The sequence below is a fragment of the Plecotus auritus genome, assembly GCF_963455305.1.
Source record: "Plecotus auritus genome assembly, chromosome: 2".
Taxonomy (NCBI): Eukaryota; Metazoa; Chordata; class Mammalia; order Chiroptera; family Vespertilionidae; genus Plecotus; species Plecotus auritus.
This window is the reverse complement of record NC_137771.1, coordinates 29,002,839-29,024,012: the sequence shown is the minus strand read 5'-3', so window position 1 is coordinate 29,024,012 and position 21,174 is coordinate 29,002,839. Positions and strand designations below refer to the sequence as shown.

Sequence of the window (21,174 nt, the reverse complement as noted above, 5' to 3'; positions counted from 1 at the left end):
ACTGTCTTCTTCAAAGTCATAGCAGGACCATGGAGGCACGGAAGGCCTAGCTTGGCGAAGGAGTTGACCAGTAGATCCAGCCAACCAGCCAGATGGAAACGCCCACCAAGGGGACACCTATAAGGGGTGCGTGGGGCTTGTTTTCATGCAAGGTCTCTCCACTTGTTCATTCCAATACAAACATTCACACAAATGTTGCTGCTGGCTGTCCTGCATCTCAGAACAGCAAGACTTCCTAGGTTTCTCCCCAAATCAAGAAGCTGAGTCTCAGGCAAGGTTCCATTCCCACTGGGTCCCCGTCTGAGATTCCTACCCAGTCAGAGCCTCCAGTCAGCAGGTTGTGAGTCTGCATCCAGCGCAAGCAGGCTACCCCAGCTCAGGCCACACTGAGCTGGGGACACAGCTCTTTGTCCCTCCTGTTTCTGTTTCCCCACCCAGAGGAGATAAACAGACCCGGGTGATAAACAGCCCGCCTTTCATGATCACTTTTCCTCAAGTTGAGGAGAGTAGCTGGTGATGGATGGGCTGGAATTTGGTTATCAGGAAGGGCTGTCAGCCAGAGGTGCCTATCTCCTCCCCCACTACGCAGGGCATCATTACACTGTGGCATCGAGGTAAAATATGAGCAAGGGGAGGGAAGGGAGAAAGAGGGAAGGCTGGGCTTCCACATGAAGCAAATTGAGCAACAATGAAAGCACGCACGAGGCTGGGACGTTAGTTATCTGCCCGTGACACCTTTTATCTCTCCACAAATTGGTCCTTCCTCCCCCAATGCAGCCTCTTATACAAACAGAGGCAAGCACAATGTGTCACCACTGCAATAGCGTAACAATTTAACCCGAATTAGTGAGGGGGTCAAGCCAGGAAATAGGGTTTCTCATTTCAACAGGTTCTTTAGTCTCTGCTCTCAACCAGTACATTGTGGGGAGGAGGGTAGAGAGAAAGCAGACTAATAATTGAATTCACTCACTTGGCCACTGCTGATGTATAAAAAATTAATGCTTGAGCCTCCTACTTATCAAAGCCAGTTAGTTTCCATCTCACCTACAAGATGGCACCATGGCAGAAGACTGTTGGTAGGCTGAGCACCCAGTGCTTTCAGCCAATGCAGGATCAGCAAGAACAGGAAGGGAGAGAAAGGCACTGCCCATAGACAGCAGCCTCATGCCAGCAACCCCTTCTAGAAGCTATAGGATACAGTGCAGGGTGGGGGATAAGATGGTGGCAAAGGGGGTTATAGAAAGTGATCATATTAAAGACAACCCTGGACACCTGGACAGTTCAATACACTTGAATCTACACGCAGAAAAGGCATTCTAGCTCCACCCTCCACCAGATGTCCAGGGTGTTTTTTATTAGAAACCCCTCTCAGCCCCCCGCCCCCACACACAAACACACACACACACACACACACACTCACACTGCTGTGCTGAAATTGAGGAGGCCAATGGCAACACTAATGGCGCTGAGAAGCCTAAAAGAGCAGGGAGTGGAGGAGGCTGGACTACTCTCCAGTGACTTTCCCACTGCAAAGCCTGGGGCTAGAAGAACCCTTGATGGGGGGCAGGGTGGGGGAAAGAGAGTGCAGTACAACCACCCCATCCAGCACATGGTTCTGCCATACTAAGAGACAGTGACCATGTATCTTTAGGCAGGTTAGGTCACCTCTATGCCCTACTCTATGAAGGCTAAAGGAGCCAGCCAAGGGAAACATTGTACAAATAAGCACTAGTAAGAAGGAGTCTGGCTGTAAGAAGGTCAGCTGAGATCAAACCTGCAGCAACCTTTAAAGATGTTTGCATTGGGAAGACTGTGCCTTAGTCAGGTATCGGATACTGGAGAAACTACTGAGGATGACAGCCGAAGGGGAAGTTCTGGAACCATTCAACAGTTGCAAAAATGAATTCCACAAAGCTTGGGGTGAGGGGAGAAGTTGTGGAGCAAAGGCACCTTGGGACTCATTCTCTAAATCCAAATATCAGGGAACAAAAGCCAAGGCCCCAATCTAGACACAAAATGGGAGAACTTTCTACCTCAATTGCCACCACATATTTACAGGTATCACTGAGACTGGGGACGCAGGACACTCAAGGGGTAGAGGTCAATCAACCCTGATTCCCATACTCAGGTAGCCCACTCAGAAGATAGCCACAGCATGAAACGTAATGATTGCTCCAGCAGAGACTACCCAAGTAAGGGCCATCTCATTTCCGGTGATGCAAGGACAAAGTTAGGGGCACTTATAGGATCTTTCCTTGAAAACACACACACACACACACACACACACACTGTCCCTGTTTTTCTCTGCCTGTGCACAGCCCTGGGAGAATGCACTGCCGACTTCTCAGCCCACTTTGTCCCACACTTGCCCCCATCCTCTGGGACAGCTGCAGGTTACAATTCCAACCACAGGCTTCAGAAAGATGATACACTTGCTGGAGCCTGCAAAGGGTCAGGAGAGAGTACTGTTTGAAATACCAGTGTGACAGCTGGCTCCTTGACTGTCTCTTCCTCCCCCTTGCCCCTCCCCAAACTTGTCATGGAACAAGAAGTCTATAAGCATCCCATCAGCTTTAAATATCAGTGTGCGTGAAGCAGGAGCACGAGAGCGAGGGAGTGGGATGCAGACAGTGAGCGCCTCTGTCGCCACTGCCTGTCAGGGAACACTAATGAATTTCACCACCAGCAAGCCATGCTTCAGATGGGGCGGGGGGGAGGGGGGGGGAGGGAGAGGAGTGAGGGTAGTTTTCTAGGGAGAACTCTCACAGTATTAAAACATCTATTCCCAAAGCCCTGTTAATAAATGTCACTGCAGAGGGTCTGCCACAAGGACTTCAAGGCCAAGGAGAGGGTGCAACAAGCCCTGAAACCCTCCCAAACAGGAAGGGCAGTGCAAGTGTGAGTCTGGAGGGAGCCAGATGAGGCCCACAATTAGGAGCGTGACCACCATCACCCGTACTCATTCATAACGGCCTATGATGCTTGGTTGAGAGGACTAGGGCAAGAGGGAAAGGCCACAGGCAGGGAGAGATCACCAGCTGTGCCTTCCTGGCCAGACGTACTACCTACCCCACTCCCCATCAGTTTCAGCCAACTCATTTCACAGACGGCAGGGGGCTCCAGACCATCCTTCCAGACTGAGGGGAGGTGGGGTGAGGAAACTCTGGTACCAGTCCCAATAGGAAGCTACTTCCCCTGCAGATGTCAGGAGCTAGAACATATTATAATCTCCACTTTATAGATGAGGAAATGGGGTTTCGAAGGAGTAATGTGACTTTCCCAGGATTCCACAACTAGTAAGTAATAGAGCCAGAACTTGAACCCAGGTCTCTTAATTTTCAATAAAGGCCCTGCTCTTTTCCACAATACTTCGCAGCTCCTCTGAAGAAGGGCTGATCACCTCACTGTCTCCCGTGTGTCCTCTACTGCTCTTCCCCTCCAATCTCTCCCACTGGTACACACACACCCCTCTGGCCTGGCATGGGCCACAGCTGTCATGTAGCACAGAGCTGGGCTCCAGGCCAGGGTGAACCCAGACTGGCAGAGAAAGGCCTGGGAGTGAGCCAGGCCATCACCTGGGAGTCTCCACAGCTCAGAGGGCATGGTTGCAGGCACAGGCTTTCCCTTGGGTGCCCTCTGCACAGCTCTGATCAGCAGTGTCTGATCTGGCAGCGACCTGCTATGCAGGGGACAAATGACATTTAATTTCCTCTTGGTTTCCCTATGGTACAGACGAAAGGCCGTCACCTGCGTCTGGGTCTGGCAGCACAGCTGGAAGTGTTCCCAGACATGCTGCTCTGGAGAGTTCCCAAACAGAAACCAGAACACAGGCGGGTGCAGAGGGACGCCCACAGGCCAGGTTGCCAGTCCTCCCAGAGAAAACCAACCTCAAATCCCCATTGCCAGGCCGATGCTCAAAGTCTCTAAAAGGCACTGTATATGTATATAGTGCCTCTCTGCTCCACTGCTTTTTGGCCCACTTGCTAACTGTCTCTACTCCCATTTCTCCTACACAAATGGAGCCCACACAAATGATCATGTGAAGCACACACAGTGCCACAAACATCCTATGGAACAATATAACATACACCTTCCCAGTGCCACAAACACTCCCCTGAAATCAAATAACTTGTATCTCTCCAGTCCCTCTCCAGTGAAACAAGACAAGTGTCTTCCCAGGATTCCTCTCAGGGCAATTCTTCCACCTGTTGTGACTGTGGGAAGTGTTGGAGCTGCCACCAGAACCTGGCCAGAGCTCTTTCCCAGATGGTAAGGCAGAGGCCTCAGCAGGCAGCAGGGAGTGAGGTGGGAGAGCACTTTGGTTTCCAGGACACTTTGGTCAGTGTCTCAGCTGATGAACTATTTATTCTCTGTTTGGGCCAGGAAAATTAGGAGCGCCTTAGCAGTTTGAGCTGTCTCCAAGATACCTCACTCATCCTCTACTAGTCTCTACCTGGCCTGTGGCCATCTTGACCCTTTGCCTGGGCTGCCTTTGTAGGTCCTACATTGCCCTCTGGAGGCTCCGCAGAGAGGCATCCTGCAAGCATTCAGGATCGGGGATAGTCTGACCTGTGCTCCAATATACTCAAAGAAACACCTGTTTCCTCTAAACCCCCGGCTGATCTACTCTGCCCTGATCCCAGCTCCCCTGAATCCTTCAAGACGTGTGAGTCACACTTCTGGGTGGGCATTAGGACATGTCAGTGGCTTTTAAACTGTTCTCCCTGGAGCTCTAGGGTTCCAGGAGGGGTGTCAGGCTACTTTGTGGACTGGGGCAGAAGGAGGAAGAATGGACTGAGCCTTGCACCAGCTTCAACCAGAACAACGTGGCTTTTGTACATTTTGTAATACAGGCAGTCCTTGGGTTACGACGGACTTGACATACGTCGTTTCATGATTACGTCGCCATATCCCCTTTATTTATATATTAAAAAAAAAAGTTCCATCATTTCGACGTATGTACATATGTGCTTTATGTTTTTTATTATTTATTTACCACAAGTAAAGATCAGGAATTGTTATCTTTCTTTTAAATTTTTTGTACTGTTTCACTTCATTACTGCTGTGTATGTGCTCCATGTGAGTGACGTAGGTGCTTATGTAGGTGGGTTCCAACTTAAGGCGAAAATCGCATTACATGGCGCCGTAGAAACAGATCTCTGACGTAACCCAAGGACCTACTGTACTGGGCTTTCTTTGAAGTTTTGTTTTTTAAAAAAGTTTACTGCTTAAGAAAATACTACCCATTCGGTGTCTCCACTACGCTCCTCTAGGTTCTCATAGTGTTTGTTTTGTCTCTTCCTTGTGGCATACTCATATTCTACCTCACTTAGCCTGTGGTTGCTTATGCACAGGCTGCTCTTTCTGCCCTGGTCACCTGGCGGTCCCTACAGATCCCAGCACAGTTTTACTGGGCCCAGAGCAGATCTCAACAGGGGCTAACTTGAGGCTACTGCTGAAATGCCAGTGTTTCCAGGATATGCAGAGTTTAGCACCTTCAATGGCAGTTTTCAACAGTGTTCCTTAGAAGAAAAGAGCTGCAGTGGAGGGTAACTGACATTTACAAGAAGGTCCAGGTGAAGACATGTGGCACATGCCCTCTTAAATGAACAAATGGGGTATACCTGCTACCATCGTCAATCACCTAAACCAACCTCCAGGGGACCAAAGAGACTTGCATGTGGCCAATCTTTGGGCAAAATACAGCATATCTGCCTGGCCAGTGTGGCTCAGTGGCTGAGCGTCAACCTGTGAACCAGGAGGTCATGATTCGATTCCCGATCAGGGCACATGCCAGGGTTGCAGGCTCGATCATTGATGTTTCTATCTCTCTTTCTCTCTCCGTTCCTCTCTGAAAACAATAAAAATAAGAAGTTTCTAAACCCTGAATGTGGGACCATGGGAACATAGGATGATGAACATAGTACTCAACTGAGTACTCAAGGGTCTGTCCCCCTATAGAGGAGTCACTAGGATTAGAAATGGGTGAAGCCTCTTGGCCCCATTAACCAAGCCCATGGCTTGGACCTCCTCTGGACAGCACTGGGGAGGAAGTGAGGGGGAGGCAGGGTTCTGTGCTCCTCCTAGCTAAAGCCACTTGTTAATAGGCCCTAGATTCCCTTATCCCTGGGGAAAGGAAGGTAGCAATGAGCCCTTCACCCCACCCCCATACACACATGCCTCCCAGCAGGGCCAGGGAGGACAGCCATTAGTGTGTGCCTCAGCAGACAATGGGGAGGAGAAGTCTCCAGAGCAAAGGACAACTGCAGCAATTAGAATGCAGGGAGGTTCAGAAGCTATTTAACTGGGTGACCCCTGAGGTCGCTGCATCTGACTCCCATCCCTGGATAAATATTGTATGAGAGGGGAGGGGGCGAGCTAGGGAGCCAACGGAGTGCTGCTTCTCCTTCCACTCCTTTCCCCACCCCACACAGCTGCCTCCAGTCACACACGCCAGGAACATTATTTACAGCCCTGACAGTCAGAGCAATCACTTTGCTAACCAAGAGGGAATGGACAAAGTCGACTTACCAAAAATTGACTATGGCAAGTAAAGAAGAAACCAGGCTGGTGGGGGAAGGTAGCTGAACCAACACTGAGATGCAAGGCGCCTCCCATATTCTGAATCCAGCTGTAGAAAATACTGTCACCCCCAAAACCAATGGCAGATGAAGCTGGTCCCAAATGGAGAGAGTAAATCAGAAATGGAGTATGCTTCCGTCTTTTGGTGCCTCCATAGTGGAAAAATCCCTGGATCTTATCACTACTCAGTGTTCCTTAGTAAAGTGAGGAGTCTTAGCTACCTTCCCAGAGGAAGTGGGACTAGCCACATGCCATTTATCCAGCTGGTCCCTTTGCTGACCCAGTAGGAAAAAGCAGGAAAGTCAGGCATAGCAGGAAGGGGTCAGGGAGGGGGAAGAGGAGGAGACTGTCTGAGTGCGGGCTGCGCCTCAGCCCCCACATTGCCGCTCCTCCAGTCCTGCTCTAATGCACCCTGACATGCCTCTGAAGACAGAGAGCTGTTTGCAGTCAGCACCGTGATTTGTTAGTAATTATTTCCATGGTGTCACATTGCTGTCACTCTGTTAACAAAGAGACAGGCTGCCTCAGGCTGCCTGCAAGAAAGAATCGCAGAGAAAAAGGCCTGTCAGGCTCCCGGGAGTCTCTGGGCTGGCTAGCTTTCTTCCCCAAACCAACATCCTTGCAGGCTTTGGAAGAAACAGTTTTACAGAACTAACAAGTTCGAGTCGTGTCACCCTTTAGCCTGGGACACTGAGAATTGATCCCAGCCGCCGTTCCAAAAGCCCTACAGAGCTGAGCCTGAGTCCACAAATCATTGAACCCTGGTCCACTACGCCGGCCATAGCCTTGGAGTTCCCTGGCCTTCATCTCTTGCTCCCTGGCTCTTCTTCCTTTCTGGGGTGTTCACAGATTCTTACATGGTCTTAGGAGCCTGACAAAAGAAATCTATTTCAAACCACACTGAAGCAGTTGCCCCTCTGGCACAGATGGTGGTCAGGGAGAATATGATAGCAGATTCCTTGAATCTGTCAACTACAGTTCAGTACCAAAGCTGCTCAGGTGCCAATGCCCAGGTGCCTCCAGGGCCTGACACCTGGGAGGAGATCCCCACAGAGCTTCCCTGTGGTCCCAGGGCCTGGACTGGTGCGGCATCTGCGCTCAAAGAACTGGTGCTTTGCTTTAGCACAAAGTAATGTCTCCATTACTGTGGCTGGGAATTAGAGGACAGATTGGCAAGCGCTGACAAAACAGAGGTCACTCACCTTACAGGCATGGAAAGTTGGAAATTAATTCTCTCCCCTTACAGAGGGAACCAGACTCCTGGCCAGTGGAAGGGAAGCACCAATATTCAGAAACCCTTTCAATGCCAAGCAGTAGCAGCAGCACAAAAGGGATACCAAAGCCCATAAGCCCTAGAGAGGCCTTGGCAAGGTGGCAAGAGCCAATGCCACCTAGCTCCTGCAGAATCCCACAGGGGAGAGGAGCCGGGACAAGACTAAGATTCTTCAGGCATCTGGGTCCAAGAGGCAGAGGACAGTGCTTGCTGCATGCACTGCAATGTAAACTCCATGAAGGGAGTATACTTTGGAAGTTTGAGCTGTTTGTTCACTGCTGCCTTCTTGATACCTAGAACAGTGCAAGGCATATAATGCATATTCAATAAACATCTGCTGACAGAATAAATAAATGGGTCATTGTGGCTCAAGGCCCCTCCACAGGCCTGGGGTCAGCCCAGCCTCTCCCTATTCACAGGAGTTCAGAGAAGAGGGAGGCCAGTGTGGATTTCAGAAGAGATAAGAAAGAACATATGCCCAAGGGATTGGAATTAGGTTTTAAAAGATGAGGGGGATTGGGACAAGGTGATAGGCCTAGGAAGATTCTCATATCAGACTGAACATTCACATACTCATTCAACAAATATGTATTCAAGGACTAAAGAAGGTAGGTAGTCCAACAAAAGAATAGATGAACTTTAGTACAGTAACACAATGGAATATTACACAGGTTGAACTGATACATAAAATAACATGGATGAATCTCTTGTATGTTATGTTGAGCAAAGAAAGTCAGATGCAAAAAGAGTACATTTTGTATGATTCCATTTATATGAATGTCAAGAACAAGGAAAACTAAGCAAAAGTAATAGATGTCAGAACAGTGGTCACCTTGCAGGGGGAAGGCATTACTGACTGAGAGGGGCACAAGGAAACTTTCTGGGATGATGGAAAAGCTGCATCTTGATCTGGGTGGTGGTTCCACAGGTGTGTATGTGTATAAAAATACAACGAGCTGTACACTTCACATTTGTATACTTCATGCACTCCGCTATAACTATTTCATATCTTAATTTCTAGAAAGGTTTTTTAAAACACTTGGGTCTCAAGAGTTTTTAAAAAAACACAAAAATATCTCACCTGAAGGAAAAAAAATTTCCGAGAGCAATAGTGGCACCTTCTTGAGTTCAGAGCATAAGCCCTTCAGCCTCACTCTCTATCAGCCAGAGGACAGAGGGCCCAAGCCAGTGGCAGGGCCTTGAAAGATCCAAAAATGTTCAAATCACAAGAGTGCAGCCCAGGTCCTAGTGTCATGCCTGGTGGGAGGCCCACGCAACCTCTATTCTGTACTCGGCGAGCTCTAGAGAAGCAGAGTCAAATCGGATGGTCAAGCAATGGCCCCAGCTGTTTCTGAGGCTCTCTGAGCAGTCTGTCTGTCAAATTCTGCCACAGAGCATAGAACCAGACTTCCAAAGACTGCTCTGAAGAGTCACAGACACAAGACCAATCTGTCTTCTTGACAACCCGGGCAGAGACTGGCTGAGTTTCCTCAACTCTGGGCTACAACAAAGGTCTCAGCGACGACAGCCGCTGCTGCCAGCAAGGAGGAGGCCATGAGATCCTCACAGATGGTCAAGGGGAGCTCCAGATGTTAAGTCCAGGGACCAGAACCTAGGCAGCAACACTTGCCTCAGGGTCAGTTAAGCAGTAAAGAGCCACCCTGTCAGCAGCTCTCCAGCAGACTGAAGCATGAGGCTCCCACTGCCATACATCTCAAAGCCTGATTATTTACTATACAAATACCTTTATCTTTAAATTTCTAAAAAGTATGTTTTTATTGATTTCAGAGAGAGGAGAATGAGAGAGACAAAAACATCTATCATGAGGGAAAATTATTTTTTTTATTTTTTAAAAAAATATATTTTATTGATATTTTACAGAGAGGAAGGGAGAGGGATAGAGAGCTAGAAACATCGATCAGCTGCCTCCTGCACACCTCCCACTGGGGATGTGCCCGCAACCAAGGTACATGCCCTTGACCGGAATCGAACCTGGGACCCTTCAGTCCGCAGGCCGACGCTGTATCCACTGAGCCAAACCGGTTTCGGCGTGAGGGAAAATTATTGATTGGCTGCCTCTTGCACCACCTCCTACTGGGGATCACGCCTGCAACCAGGGCATGTGCCCTGAACAGGAATCAAACTGTGACCTAATGTTTTATGGGCCGATGCTCAGCCACTGAGCTACACCAGCTGGGCACAAATATCTTTATCTTTTATTGGGATTTTAACTGAGACAAACTTCCATTTCAGGGGTTCCTATAATCACTAAAGTTCTTTAGACCCTCTAACACTTTCCCAGCGGTAAGATGAGGCTGCCACTGGAGTTTCACCTTCAGCCTGGAAGTGCCCAGAAGGTGGAACATCAGAGGCTCTGTCTGCCAGGGAGACAACGAGCATCTCCCCCAGTGTCCCTGTAGACCCAAAGTCCTTTCAGAGCAGATCAACTTCCACAAACTCAGGCTCTGAGGGAAGGAAGCAAGATGAATTGCCTGATGGCCTGGAGAAGAGTGGAAGGGAACACAGGTAGGAAACCAGGAGCCTGCTCAGCCTCCACAGAAACCTGCTCTTGCCCTAGGGCCTGTCCATGAGAAATAGATAGTCCCCGGCCAAGCCCATAACCAGGAGCCCCTTTATGCCAGTTCTAGGCCCCAAGACTTGTGCAGGTGGAGTGGGGGTCTCATGCCTTTGTGAGGATGCTGGCCCCCGAGGCATGTGAGCTCTCAGGTGGAGGGGGGGCACGCCTCGCTCCTCCAAGCTCACGAACTCTCGGCCCAAGGAGCTGTCAGGCTAACGAGGCTACCCCACCACCACTCCATCTGAGCGTGTGGCAGGCTGTACCGCACGACTGGCTTCAGGTGGCTTTTCTTTAATTAATGGCATCCCAGGCTCTGCAGGGAGCTTCACCCCACAATGAATGGCCCTCTCTCATTAGAGGCAAGCCTGCCATGATGTATTCAGGGTGAGGGCCAGGATTCATTTCCCTGTCTGTGGGTTGGGGATGGGAGGGAGAGGAGAGGCAGCAGGGACAGATTTATATCGAGTGACTTGGATTAGCTGCAGCTGAAACATGACCCCATCAACTCAAGCTGCCTTCTTGGGGCTAACCCGATGCACCTCTGCTGACGAGAGGGCTCTAGGGAAGCTGAAGGGAGGGCAGAAGGTCTGGTTCTTGTTCTCTCTGGGCTTTGGCTGCAGCTCAAAGGCCCAGAATTCCTATACAACCTCCAGAAACCACCCCCACATGCCCCCACCCCAGAACACACACACACACACACTCTGTGTGCACTGGGAGCCTGGCCTGACTGAGCCTCTTCATGGCCAGGAAGCTGACCCACTGGCCTCAGAGCTATAGGACTGAGGCTTTGACCATGACTGTCAGCTGGCTCTCCCGCCTTCTGTAGAAAATACCCTCGCTCCCTACCTCAGAGGAGTCCCCAATGTGGTAATGCCCCACATCTGCTGTCCGGACAGGACCCAAGTATGTTCCCACACAGTGCATCTCAGATCTCAAGCCATTCAGCACAGGAAAAATCAGTCTTGACACAAAAACATACTGTCAGCCATCATCTCACTATGGTGATCCATTTGGCTGAACCCCACCTCCAGGGTGGGGAGATTCTGGGCAATACCATTCTCCTCCTCTCAATCTCCACCTGGTGCCATCTCACAGGATCATGAGACTAAGCAGGGGAACTGGGGTCTTGTAAGCAAAAAGGAAAACTTGGGCCTACAGTTGTCCATGTCTCCACCGTACTTCTCACAGCCTTAGAAAGGCCACCTGCACTCTGCTAGCCAAACAAGTGGCTTTAGGCCTAGGTAGGTTCAGGCTGGGAGCAAACAGCACATAGCCCGATAAACTCCCCCTACAAATCCCACTAAACTTGACATTCAGTTTTGCTTGTGCTTGGGAGAAAAATCATACCTCAGAGCCTGCCCTCTATCCATCCTCAGCCCTCTCAGAATGCCCAATTCACTAAGAGAGCTAGTTCTTGTTCTCTCATCTGCCCCTGCCGGCCAATCAGAAGGTTGCTTTGCAGGCCTGCTGTGTCCCTAGGAGGGCCAGGGCATAATGCCTATCAACCTGTACACACACCCACTCCATGTCATCCACGCTTCTTCCAGGCCCTCATGGGGAAGCATTCATATACCCTTCCTTCCCTACTCAAAAAGAGATGTAGCTCAGTTCCGCTTTGCTAAGCCCTATTTGGCAATGTGTCTAAACACATGCAAACTTAATTAGTTCAGGAGGAGAGCCCAAGCGCTTGCAGTGACAGATAAAAGTATCAGGAAATGAGACAAGTCAGGACTGCCAGGGAGTTCTTACTCAAGCCCCTTCCCCCAGCAGGCTGCTAATCAAAACTCAGTGCTGGGACCCTCTGGCACACCCATGAGCAAGGGGCAAGGCTCTCATGGGCTTAGTGACATGATAAGATGCCACGCATGCTCAGAGGCTCCACATGCTTTCAAACATACTGAAGTGCCCAAAGCAATACTTTTTAAGATTTTCTTATTTATTTTTAGAGAGAGAGGAAGAGAGAGTAAAAGGGGGGGGGGAGGCAAGAGAGGGAGAGAGGGAGGGGGGAGAGAGAGAGAGAGAAAGAGAGAGAGAGAAAGAGAGAGAGAGAGAGAGAGAGAGAGAGAGACATCAATATGAAAGTGGAATATCAACTGGTTGCCTCCTACAAGCCCCCTATTGGGGATCGAGCCCACAACCCTAGCATATGACCTGACTGGGAATCAAACCAGCAACCTTCTGGTGTATGGGAAGATGCCCAACCAACTGAGCTGCACCAGCCAGGGCCTGCAGTGGTTTTCTTAAGACAGATCTGAGGATTCATTCATTTGTAGCTCTGGAAGGAGGCTCTCAGTCCAAATTGCCTCCACCACTTCTCCTGGCCAACCATGCCCCCACATCAAAATGAACGTACAGGCCCTAACCGGTTTGGCTCAGTGGATAGAGTGTCGGCCTGCAGACTGAAGGGTCCCAGGTTTGATTCCAGTCAAGGGCATGTACCTTGGTTGTGGGCACATCCCCAGTAGGGGATGTGCAGGAGGCAGCTGATCGATGTTTCCCTCTCATCGATGTTTCTAACTCTCTAGACCTCTCCCTTCCTCTCTGTAAAAAAAATCAATAAAATATATTTTTTAAAAAAATGAACGTAACAGTCCAGACCTCCACCGACCCCAGACCAGGTACCAGCAGCCAAAAAAAATCAGAGAATATCTCAAGGGTCTGCCACTCAATGCAAACAAAGGAGAGGGTGTTAAGCAGGGGTGTGACACAATCTGCTGGAAAAGAAGCAAGACTGGAATGAAAAAAGACTAATTAGAAGACATTTAATAAGCCACAAAGAATATTGTGACCTTAACTAGGGCAGTGGAAATGGGGATGGAAAGAAGGTAATGAATGACTCTGAGAAAGCTCCAGGAGGAAGACTCAACAGGATTTGGTAATTGATTGGTTATGGCCAGAGAAAGGAATCAAGGATGATTCTCAGGTTTCTGACGGAGCTACTGAGTTGCCATCTGAGGGAATGGTGGAGGTCTAGTGTTGAAAGATAAGCCTTGAGCTTTTAGAGGCCTATAGACATGCAGGTGGGGACTGAGAATAGGAGCTGGATATGAAGGTTTGGAGTTCAGATGGCAGGTGGAACAGTGTCTTTTTTCCAGTGGGATCTCTGCTGCCATGTCAGTTTCCATTTCTCAGTTGCAGAAAAGATGATAAGACATCAGCATACAGAGGATACTTGAAGCTATGGCAAAAGATGAGATCACTCTGATAAGTGTGAGTGTGCAGAATAAAAAGAAAAAACAGCCAGGACAGAGATCAAAGAAATACCAATATTTAAGAAACAAAATGTAAGAAAAAGGAAAAAACATCCATACGACACTGGGAAGGAAAAGCCAGAGGAAAGGGAGACATAGAAAAGTAAACATACAGTGCATTTCAAGAAGGATGAAGTGGTCAACTCAGCTGAATGATGCCAAGAAGTCCCAACCTTTTGTCTATATCCTACACTTCCCCCAACACACACACAGGACAGTCACTGTCCCCGTTCTCTCCCAGGTGTGTGGTTCCATCACTATGGGACTTCACTCCAGGTGACTGTAGCTCTTCAGTAGTGTTGGCCACTTGATTACAGCCTTGAGGGCACCCCCAATAGTCCCCACTGAGTGCATGTCCCCCAAATAAAACTGAACAATCTGAACAAGTATCTTTTGATCTCCACTTTCTAAAACCTGAAGTGTTCCAGGTCACAACTGCACAGGCACCATCAGAAAGGTGTAGTATGCACCCTCATGAGGAAGGCAGCCCAGCATTGACACTTTCAATTCCAGAGCTGAGGCTGAGCTAGATGAGGGTCCTTGCAGCAGGCTCTGAGCAGCCCTAGACTCTGGCTCCACCAGAGCAGAGTCTGATTATCTGGATCCTCTCCAAAGGTCCTCTTCCCAGACTGCACTGCGGGCCAGGCCTTCCTTCGTGTCAGCTCTTCCCTACCCCTCCATTCTCACCTTCAACCCTACCCTTCTCTCTTCCTGACCTGCCCCCCTTCTCAGATTCACAGGCCACTGGGAAAGACTCTGGTCTAGCTTCTTGGCCACTCAGTGCTGTTCAGTTGGTGAATCCAGATCTTCAAGCTGCAGGCTAAAATCTGAGTTCCTCAACAGTGGCACCTCCCCACTCTACACCGGCCCTACCCTCCCACCACGCCAAAGATGGAACCCCTTTATAGAGACATTCCTGCCTGTGTAAGAAGAGAAGAGAGAAAACTGGTGAAAGGATGTTAAACCCCATTAGGAGCTTCAGGTAGTGAAGGCAAGCTACCAGGGACCAATGCCAGAAGAAGTGTTGTATCTTAAACATGTTTAGAAAGAAAATTAAATTAGCACTTAAGTAAATTAACACCCGCCTAAGCAGGATCTGTGACTACAGCATCAAAGCCCACATAAACCTGAAGTATCAACTCATCCCGTTTTGACAAAAGATAGACACAAAATGATTTTGTCAGGATAGGAGATTTCTTTTCTCCAGTGGGATTTCTGCTGCCACTTCAGTTCCCATTTTTCAGTGCTTCACTAATCAGGCCCTTTCCAACAAAAGTGACATGAAGCTGGTTGGGGAAGTGGGGGCTGGGAGAGAGGGAGGACAGCAATGAGGAGCCATGTCTCTGGGAAACTAGAGGGGGAAATGGAAATATTTGCTGAATTCCTTAGAGTTAGTTAAATCTGAAAATGGATGTCAAAATAAAAAGTAAGCCACATACTAACAAGTTGTGGGTGTCAGTCTAACACCACCCTTGTCAGGCTCATCATCAGCCTTTACCAGGCGCATGAAAAGGTGAGGGCTCTGACGAGCCATCTGACGAGAGGTTCCAGGAATGCCGATAAGCTGTGCGCTGTCACGCAGCACTACTTAGGTTTCCTCTCTGGCTGTTTTTATTTTGTTACACATTTAATTAAGAGCCTTCCCAGCAGTTATGCGGAGTCCTGCTTCTAAAAGGCAGCACAGTGCTTTCCTCCCCCCAACCCCTGCCACCTGACATCTGCTTCCTCCTGCACACTCTTTCAGAGCTTCACTGGCTTTCCCAGTCCAAACCCAAACCAGCGTCCCAAGTCTACCTAACCCCTTTTTTCTTTTTGGACGCTATATGGTCTCAGAATTCAATTCTGTCTAGCTGTGAGTCTTTACCAATTTGAGCCTCAGTTTTTAATTTGTTTTGTGTGTTTGTTTCAGCTTTAAAGGGATACTACCTCCTACCAGGGAAGATAGGAGGACCGAATGACATATGGTTATGTACTCATGAAAAAGTGGTTCCCTTTCATATATGCTTAGATTGAACAACCCAATCCCCAAACTTGATCACATCTTTTTGATTACATCATTGCTTGTGAAGCTATAGAGCAGCCTCCAGAGTCACCTAAATCTGCCAGAGCCCACCATGCCAACGGCTGAACTGCTACTGCAGGCCAAAGTGGGCCAGACTCCAAGCCTAGGGGGCCCAGCCATGTAGTCCCCAACCTCATGCCTAGGAACTTTTTCATATGCACATACAGGATGGGGCAAAAGTAGCTGTTCATACTGTGAGAACATGAAACACAGAGTTTATTCTTGTATTGTTATTTATTAATTACTGTATTATTTTCCACACGAACAGCTGTAAACCTACTTTTGCCCCACCCTGTGTACGAACATGCCAGTCACAATTAACGCAAAAGATTCTGAAATGTGGGTTGTATGACATGAACATGCCAAAGACCACTAGAAAACCACTAGAAGAGTGGGAGCCCTGGGAGGCTACCTGGAGGAACCAGGCCTCCGGACTGGACCAGAGGAGCCTCAGTCCAGTATTAGCCTGCACTCGGCCCGACCCCAAACAGCTTCTCCTGTGCGATGGAGCTCCACGTTAAGTCCTTCTCTCCTTCAAGTGCTCAAAGCTGCCAGGATACCTTAAACAAGAACAACAGCCTTCCTCTTCCTTTCTCCATGGAGCCCACCTTTGATTCATACCAGCCCAGCCTGTATAATTTCCCTGACTGATGAGTGTTATCGGGGAGCACAGAGATCCCCTGGCGCTCTGGGAGCTGTGTGTGCAAACCTGGAGGTGTGAAGCCAGTGTGTGTACATGACCTAAGGGATGTGGGAGATGAGGTATGTGGGTGTTTATGTGACCTGGGCTTGTTTTTCTTCCTCCTGTCTCACCTAGAGAGTTGGTATCCGATTGCAGGCCTGACACCCACCAAGCTGGGTGCATAACTTTGCCTCAATGCCCAGTATCCAAAAGGCATAAAAAGGACCTTGGTGAGAAAATAATGCCTGATTTGGTAGGAAATATCACTCCAGAACCACTACTCCCAACTCCCCACCAATACCCCATGCTATGCTCAAAAGCATAGGTGCATGCGTGTGTATGCTCATAAATAAACTCTCTCTCTCTCTCTCTCTCTCTCTCTCTCTCTCTCTCTCTCTCTCTCTCACACACACACACACACACACACACACACACACACACACACACACAATGCTTGCCGCCTCCATCAGTCACAAAGAACACAGAGTTATCGATTCTATCAATCCTCAGCAAACAATGCCCCTACCACCTCCACCCCACTTTAGTTCCCTGGGGGCTGTCTGAAGCCAGGTATCCATGAGGACAGACAAGAGACAGACGTGTCAGCCCAGCAAAGGAACCAGTTTTGTCTTCCAGAATCAGGAGACAAAGGAGAAAAAGCAATGGGACAAAGGAGAACAGAGGAGACTGGTGACTAAGGCAGCTTCCTAGGAGCAGCCCTCTCTCATTCTACACTTGGCTCTCAGTTGGATCATCAGGGCCTATCCCAGAGAAGGGGGGGGGGGGGAAAGAGGATAACACAGTATAATGGTTAAGAGAAAGGGTCCTGGAGACAGGTTGCCTAGTTTGAATCCTGGCCCTGTGTGTCTTGGGCAAGTTACTTAACCTCTTTGTTCTCTAATCTTCTTATCTATAAAAATAGAAATAAGAGTACCTATGGTTACAAAATGAGTTACTATTTCTAATGCACTTAGAATAATCATCAATATGCATCTGGTTGAAAAAGAAAAACCCTCTTTGCCCTGGCCTGTGTTCAGTGGTTAGAGCACTGGCCCGCAAACCAAAGGGTTCTGGGTTTGATTCCTGGTCAAGGGCACGCATGTACTTGGGTTGCAGGTTCAATCCCTGACCCTGGTTGGGGTGCATGTGGGAGGCAATCAATCAGTGTATCTCTCTCACATCTATGTCTCTCTCTCATTCTCTCCCTTCCATTTTCCAAAAATCAATGGAAAAAATATGGGGTAAGGATTAACAAAAATAAATACATACATACATACCCTCTTTTAACTTCTTCCTTCCAGGGCAATGACATGTAGCCCTGCAACTGAAGGGCTGTCCTAAGTAGTGACACCTGGCAAAAACAGCTGTCCCAGAGGCAGACAGGGCTCCCAGCCCTCTTCTTATCCTGGAAGCCCCCCAAAATCCAGGGACTCCTGGCCCAGCTGTCCTGCAGGTTTGGGCATTTATTTCTGTGAAAGGCAAGAACTGGTCCCACAGATTCAAAACCCTGCCAGCAAAGTTGCCCCTCTCATACTCACATGATTTTTAAGTCCCAGTCTCCACAGGTGACAAAAATTGACTTGACGTTTGGATCTAAGAGGCCTTCCTTCGCCATCCACTCATCAACCCTCTGAAAAGTACACAAGAATAGATGAGATTTTTCTTTTTCCCCCCACTGAGTACATGAAGAGCCACAACAGTGAAACGCAGATAAGCTGCTTGTAATCAGAGCAGGAGAAAATTGTAATCTTATCCAGCCATGGCTCTGCTCTGGGCTCTCAGCCTTGGCTGAGAACTATAGAGGCACTTGCAGGACAATCCCCATGGGAAGATCCCACAAGACGAAGTGTAAGGGGGGTTCTCCACACCCCTGTTACTTACCCTAGACAGGATAAGGACAGATCCTAGTAGGTCAATCCAAATACCTTTGGTCCTCAAAGGCAGAGTCTAGCATGGACATGGGCTGTCCTGGGCCATGATAACAGGCTGGATCCCCAAGGAGGGACTCCAATTCATAGGTTCATTCATTCACTTATTCATTTGACCCTCCCACCAAATGTTTATTAACCAAACTTATGAATTTGGTTATTCCCCAAGTGAAAGTGAGGTTAATTTCCACCATGACTCTAGCAGAAGAAGCCCCTTTGCTGGGCGGGAGCAAGCTCATAATCGGCCCCAAACTTGGTATCTCTCCTCTCCTCGTTGATGATTAAAATTCAGCAGATTCTTTTGAAGGCTGAGCACAATTCCTAGGTAGGGAAAGAAATTGCTCCTAAACACACTTTGAGTCTAGTTCTCCCTTCATCCCTTTCATGGTTTTATTATTTGCACTCACAATGGAAGTACAAATACTAAAATCAGTATATAATGACAGAATTATTATCAAGAATTCATGAAGCATCGCCTATTTTTCAGACGATCCCAGGCATGGGCAGCAGATCATACCACCACTCCACTCACACAGGAGGATTGTTTTTAAAGGCTATATGGCATAGTAGTTAGAAATGCAGAATTGAAAGTCAGACACATATGGGTTCTAACCTTGGCTCTTCAATATCCTGGCTGTGTCACTGATGGGAAGTCATTTAAAAGTCATTTAACCCCTCTGAACTTCAGTTTCCTTTGTCTGTAAAATGAGGTAGGATGACTCCCCTTACAGTTTTGAGAATTAAATGTAATAGTGTATTTAAGTACTTATACAAAATAGACAGTAGGCAAAGAAGGGGAGAGAGGCAGATCATCATAATACAATGTAATAGATGCAGTAATAAAAAAGTGACCAGAATGCTATAGGACCAAAAGGAGGAAGTGGCTAGCTCTACCATTTATAGAGAAAGGAGTCAGAAAGGTTTCAGAAGAATATAATTGAGCCTGGCTAGTGTGACTAAGTGGTTAAGCATTGATCCATGTACCAAGAGGTCACTGGTTCGATTCCTGGTCAGGGCACATGCCCGGGTTGCAGGCTTGATCCCCAGTAGGAGGCCAGCCAATCAATGATGTTTCTCTCTCATCGATGTTTCTATCTCTCTATTCCCTCTCCCTTCCTCTCTCTCTAAAAAAATCAATAAAAACCTATTAAAAAAAAGAGAAGGTACTTGAATTAGAGGTTTGGTGGTTGGGTTTGCTTGACAGGGTGGAACAGAGAAAGAATACTAAAGGCAGAGGCACATGCCCAATCATTGTGTATTTGAGAAGCAATTATCTGTTTAATGTCAGCCTTCCTTACCAGACTATAAGCACCATGAAGGCAGGGACTCTTATCTGTCTTATTCACTGTGGTAATCTCTAACCCAGATATTTTCGGATTGAAATATGCGTAGGGAGTAATGTGACCCCAGTCCACAGTGTATAGAAAGGAGGAACAGGAATTGAGGCTGGACGCTAGGTTAGGACAGACCCCCTCCAGCTACCCAAGGTCTAAAGAAACCCAGCCGGAGCCTACTTAGAACATCTAAGTCAGATGGACAGATGGATGGGTTGATGGGTAGACTATGGATGGGTAAATAGATGAGTGGATGGGTGGGGCACGAATGTGTGGATGGCTATGTGGATGGATGGATGGGTTTTCAGGAGCCTAGAAAGTTCATCCACTGGCCCTGTCTTGGGATAAGGGAATGACCACCACTCACTCCTGTATCCTCTCTCTCCCTGCTGGCTCTAATGGCTCTAGGCTGGACAAGGGAGGTGGGAAGAGATGGCTAGGCCCGTGGTCGGCAAACTGCGGCTCGCGAGCCACATGCGGCTCTTTGGCCCCTTGAGTGTGGCTCTTCCACAAAATACCACGGCCTGAGTAAGTCTATTTTGAAGAAGTGGCGTTAGAAGAACTTTAAGTTTAAAAAATTTGGCTCTCAAGAGAAATTTCAATCGTCGTACTGTTGATATTTGGCTCTGTTGACTAATGAGTTTGTCGACCACTGGGCTAGGCCAAATGAGCTAAGTGAAAGAAAAAAATAAAAAGAACAAATGAGGCAGGCAAACACCTAGCTAACTACCTGCTCAGGGCCTGGGTAAGATAAAAAATTAGCTCTTTAGCTCTATAACCCAGTCTGGTCTCCTTATCTTGACAGAGACTCCCTATTCAGGCTGATGCCAGAAATCTTCCCTCTTCCCCACAAAGTGTGCTGAAGTAGCAGAAGCAGCTTCTTGGGGGAGACTCAGAATCCTCTGAGCATTCCTCTCCAGGGCTGGCCTCCTGAAGACACATCTTCCCCTCAACTGGCACCACTGACAGAAAAAAAAATCTCTTAACCCCACCAGCCCTGGTTTGGTGCTAGCCCAGAACAAGCATCTTCCTCCCAAGACCCCAACCAAACAGAGAAGTTCCAGGGACAAGCTGCCTGTGTTATATCCTCCCTCGGGAGCCAGGCCCTATCTGGGGATGCAGGATGTGACAGAGGGAAGGATAGGTCCCTTCTTTCTCCTTGAGTCTGGGAACAGGCCATGATGAGGAGGCCCCTCAGTCATAAGAGTGAATCTTCTGTTAAAAAGAAGAACAAACCCTTGATGGTTTGGCTCAGTGGATAGAGCGTCGGCCTGCGGACTGAAGGGTCCTGGGTTCAATTCCAGTCAAGGGCACATTCCTGGGTTGCAGGCTCGATCTCCAGTGGGGGATGTGCAGGAGGCAGCCAATCAATGATTCTCTCTCTTCATTGATGTTTCTATCTCTCTCTCCCTCTCCCTTCCTCTTTGAAATCAATAAAAATATATTTAAAAATTTTTAGCCAAAACCGGTTTGGCTCAGTGGAT

At 48.4% G+C, this 21,174-nt stretch overlaps 1 protein-coding gene across 18 annotated transcripts in view; it reads right to left on the bottom strand.

Annotated features, from left to right (window-relative positions):
* Positions 1-21,174, bottom strand: part of ERI3 (ERI1 exoribonuclease family member 3) — a 143,000-nt gene that overhangs the window by 81,166 nt on the left and 40,660 nt on the right. For all 18 annotated transcript variants that reach the window (XM_080655865.1, XM_080655867.1, XM_080655862.1 and 15 more), the window contains one exon: positions 17,967-18,058. In XM_080655865.1, the coding sequence (XP_080511991.1) occupies positions 17,967-18,058 (92 nt within the window). The remainder of the gene's footprint in view (positions 1-17,966; positions 18,059-21,174) is intronic.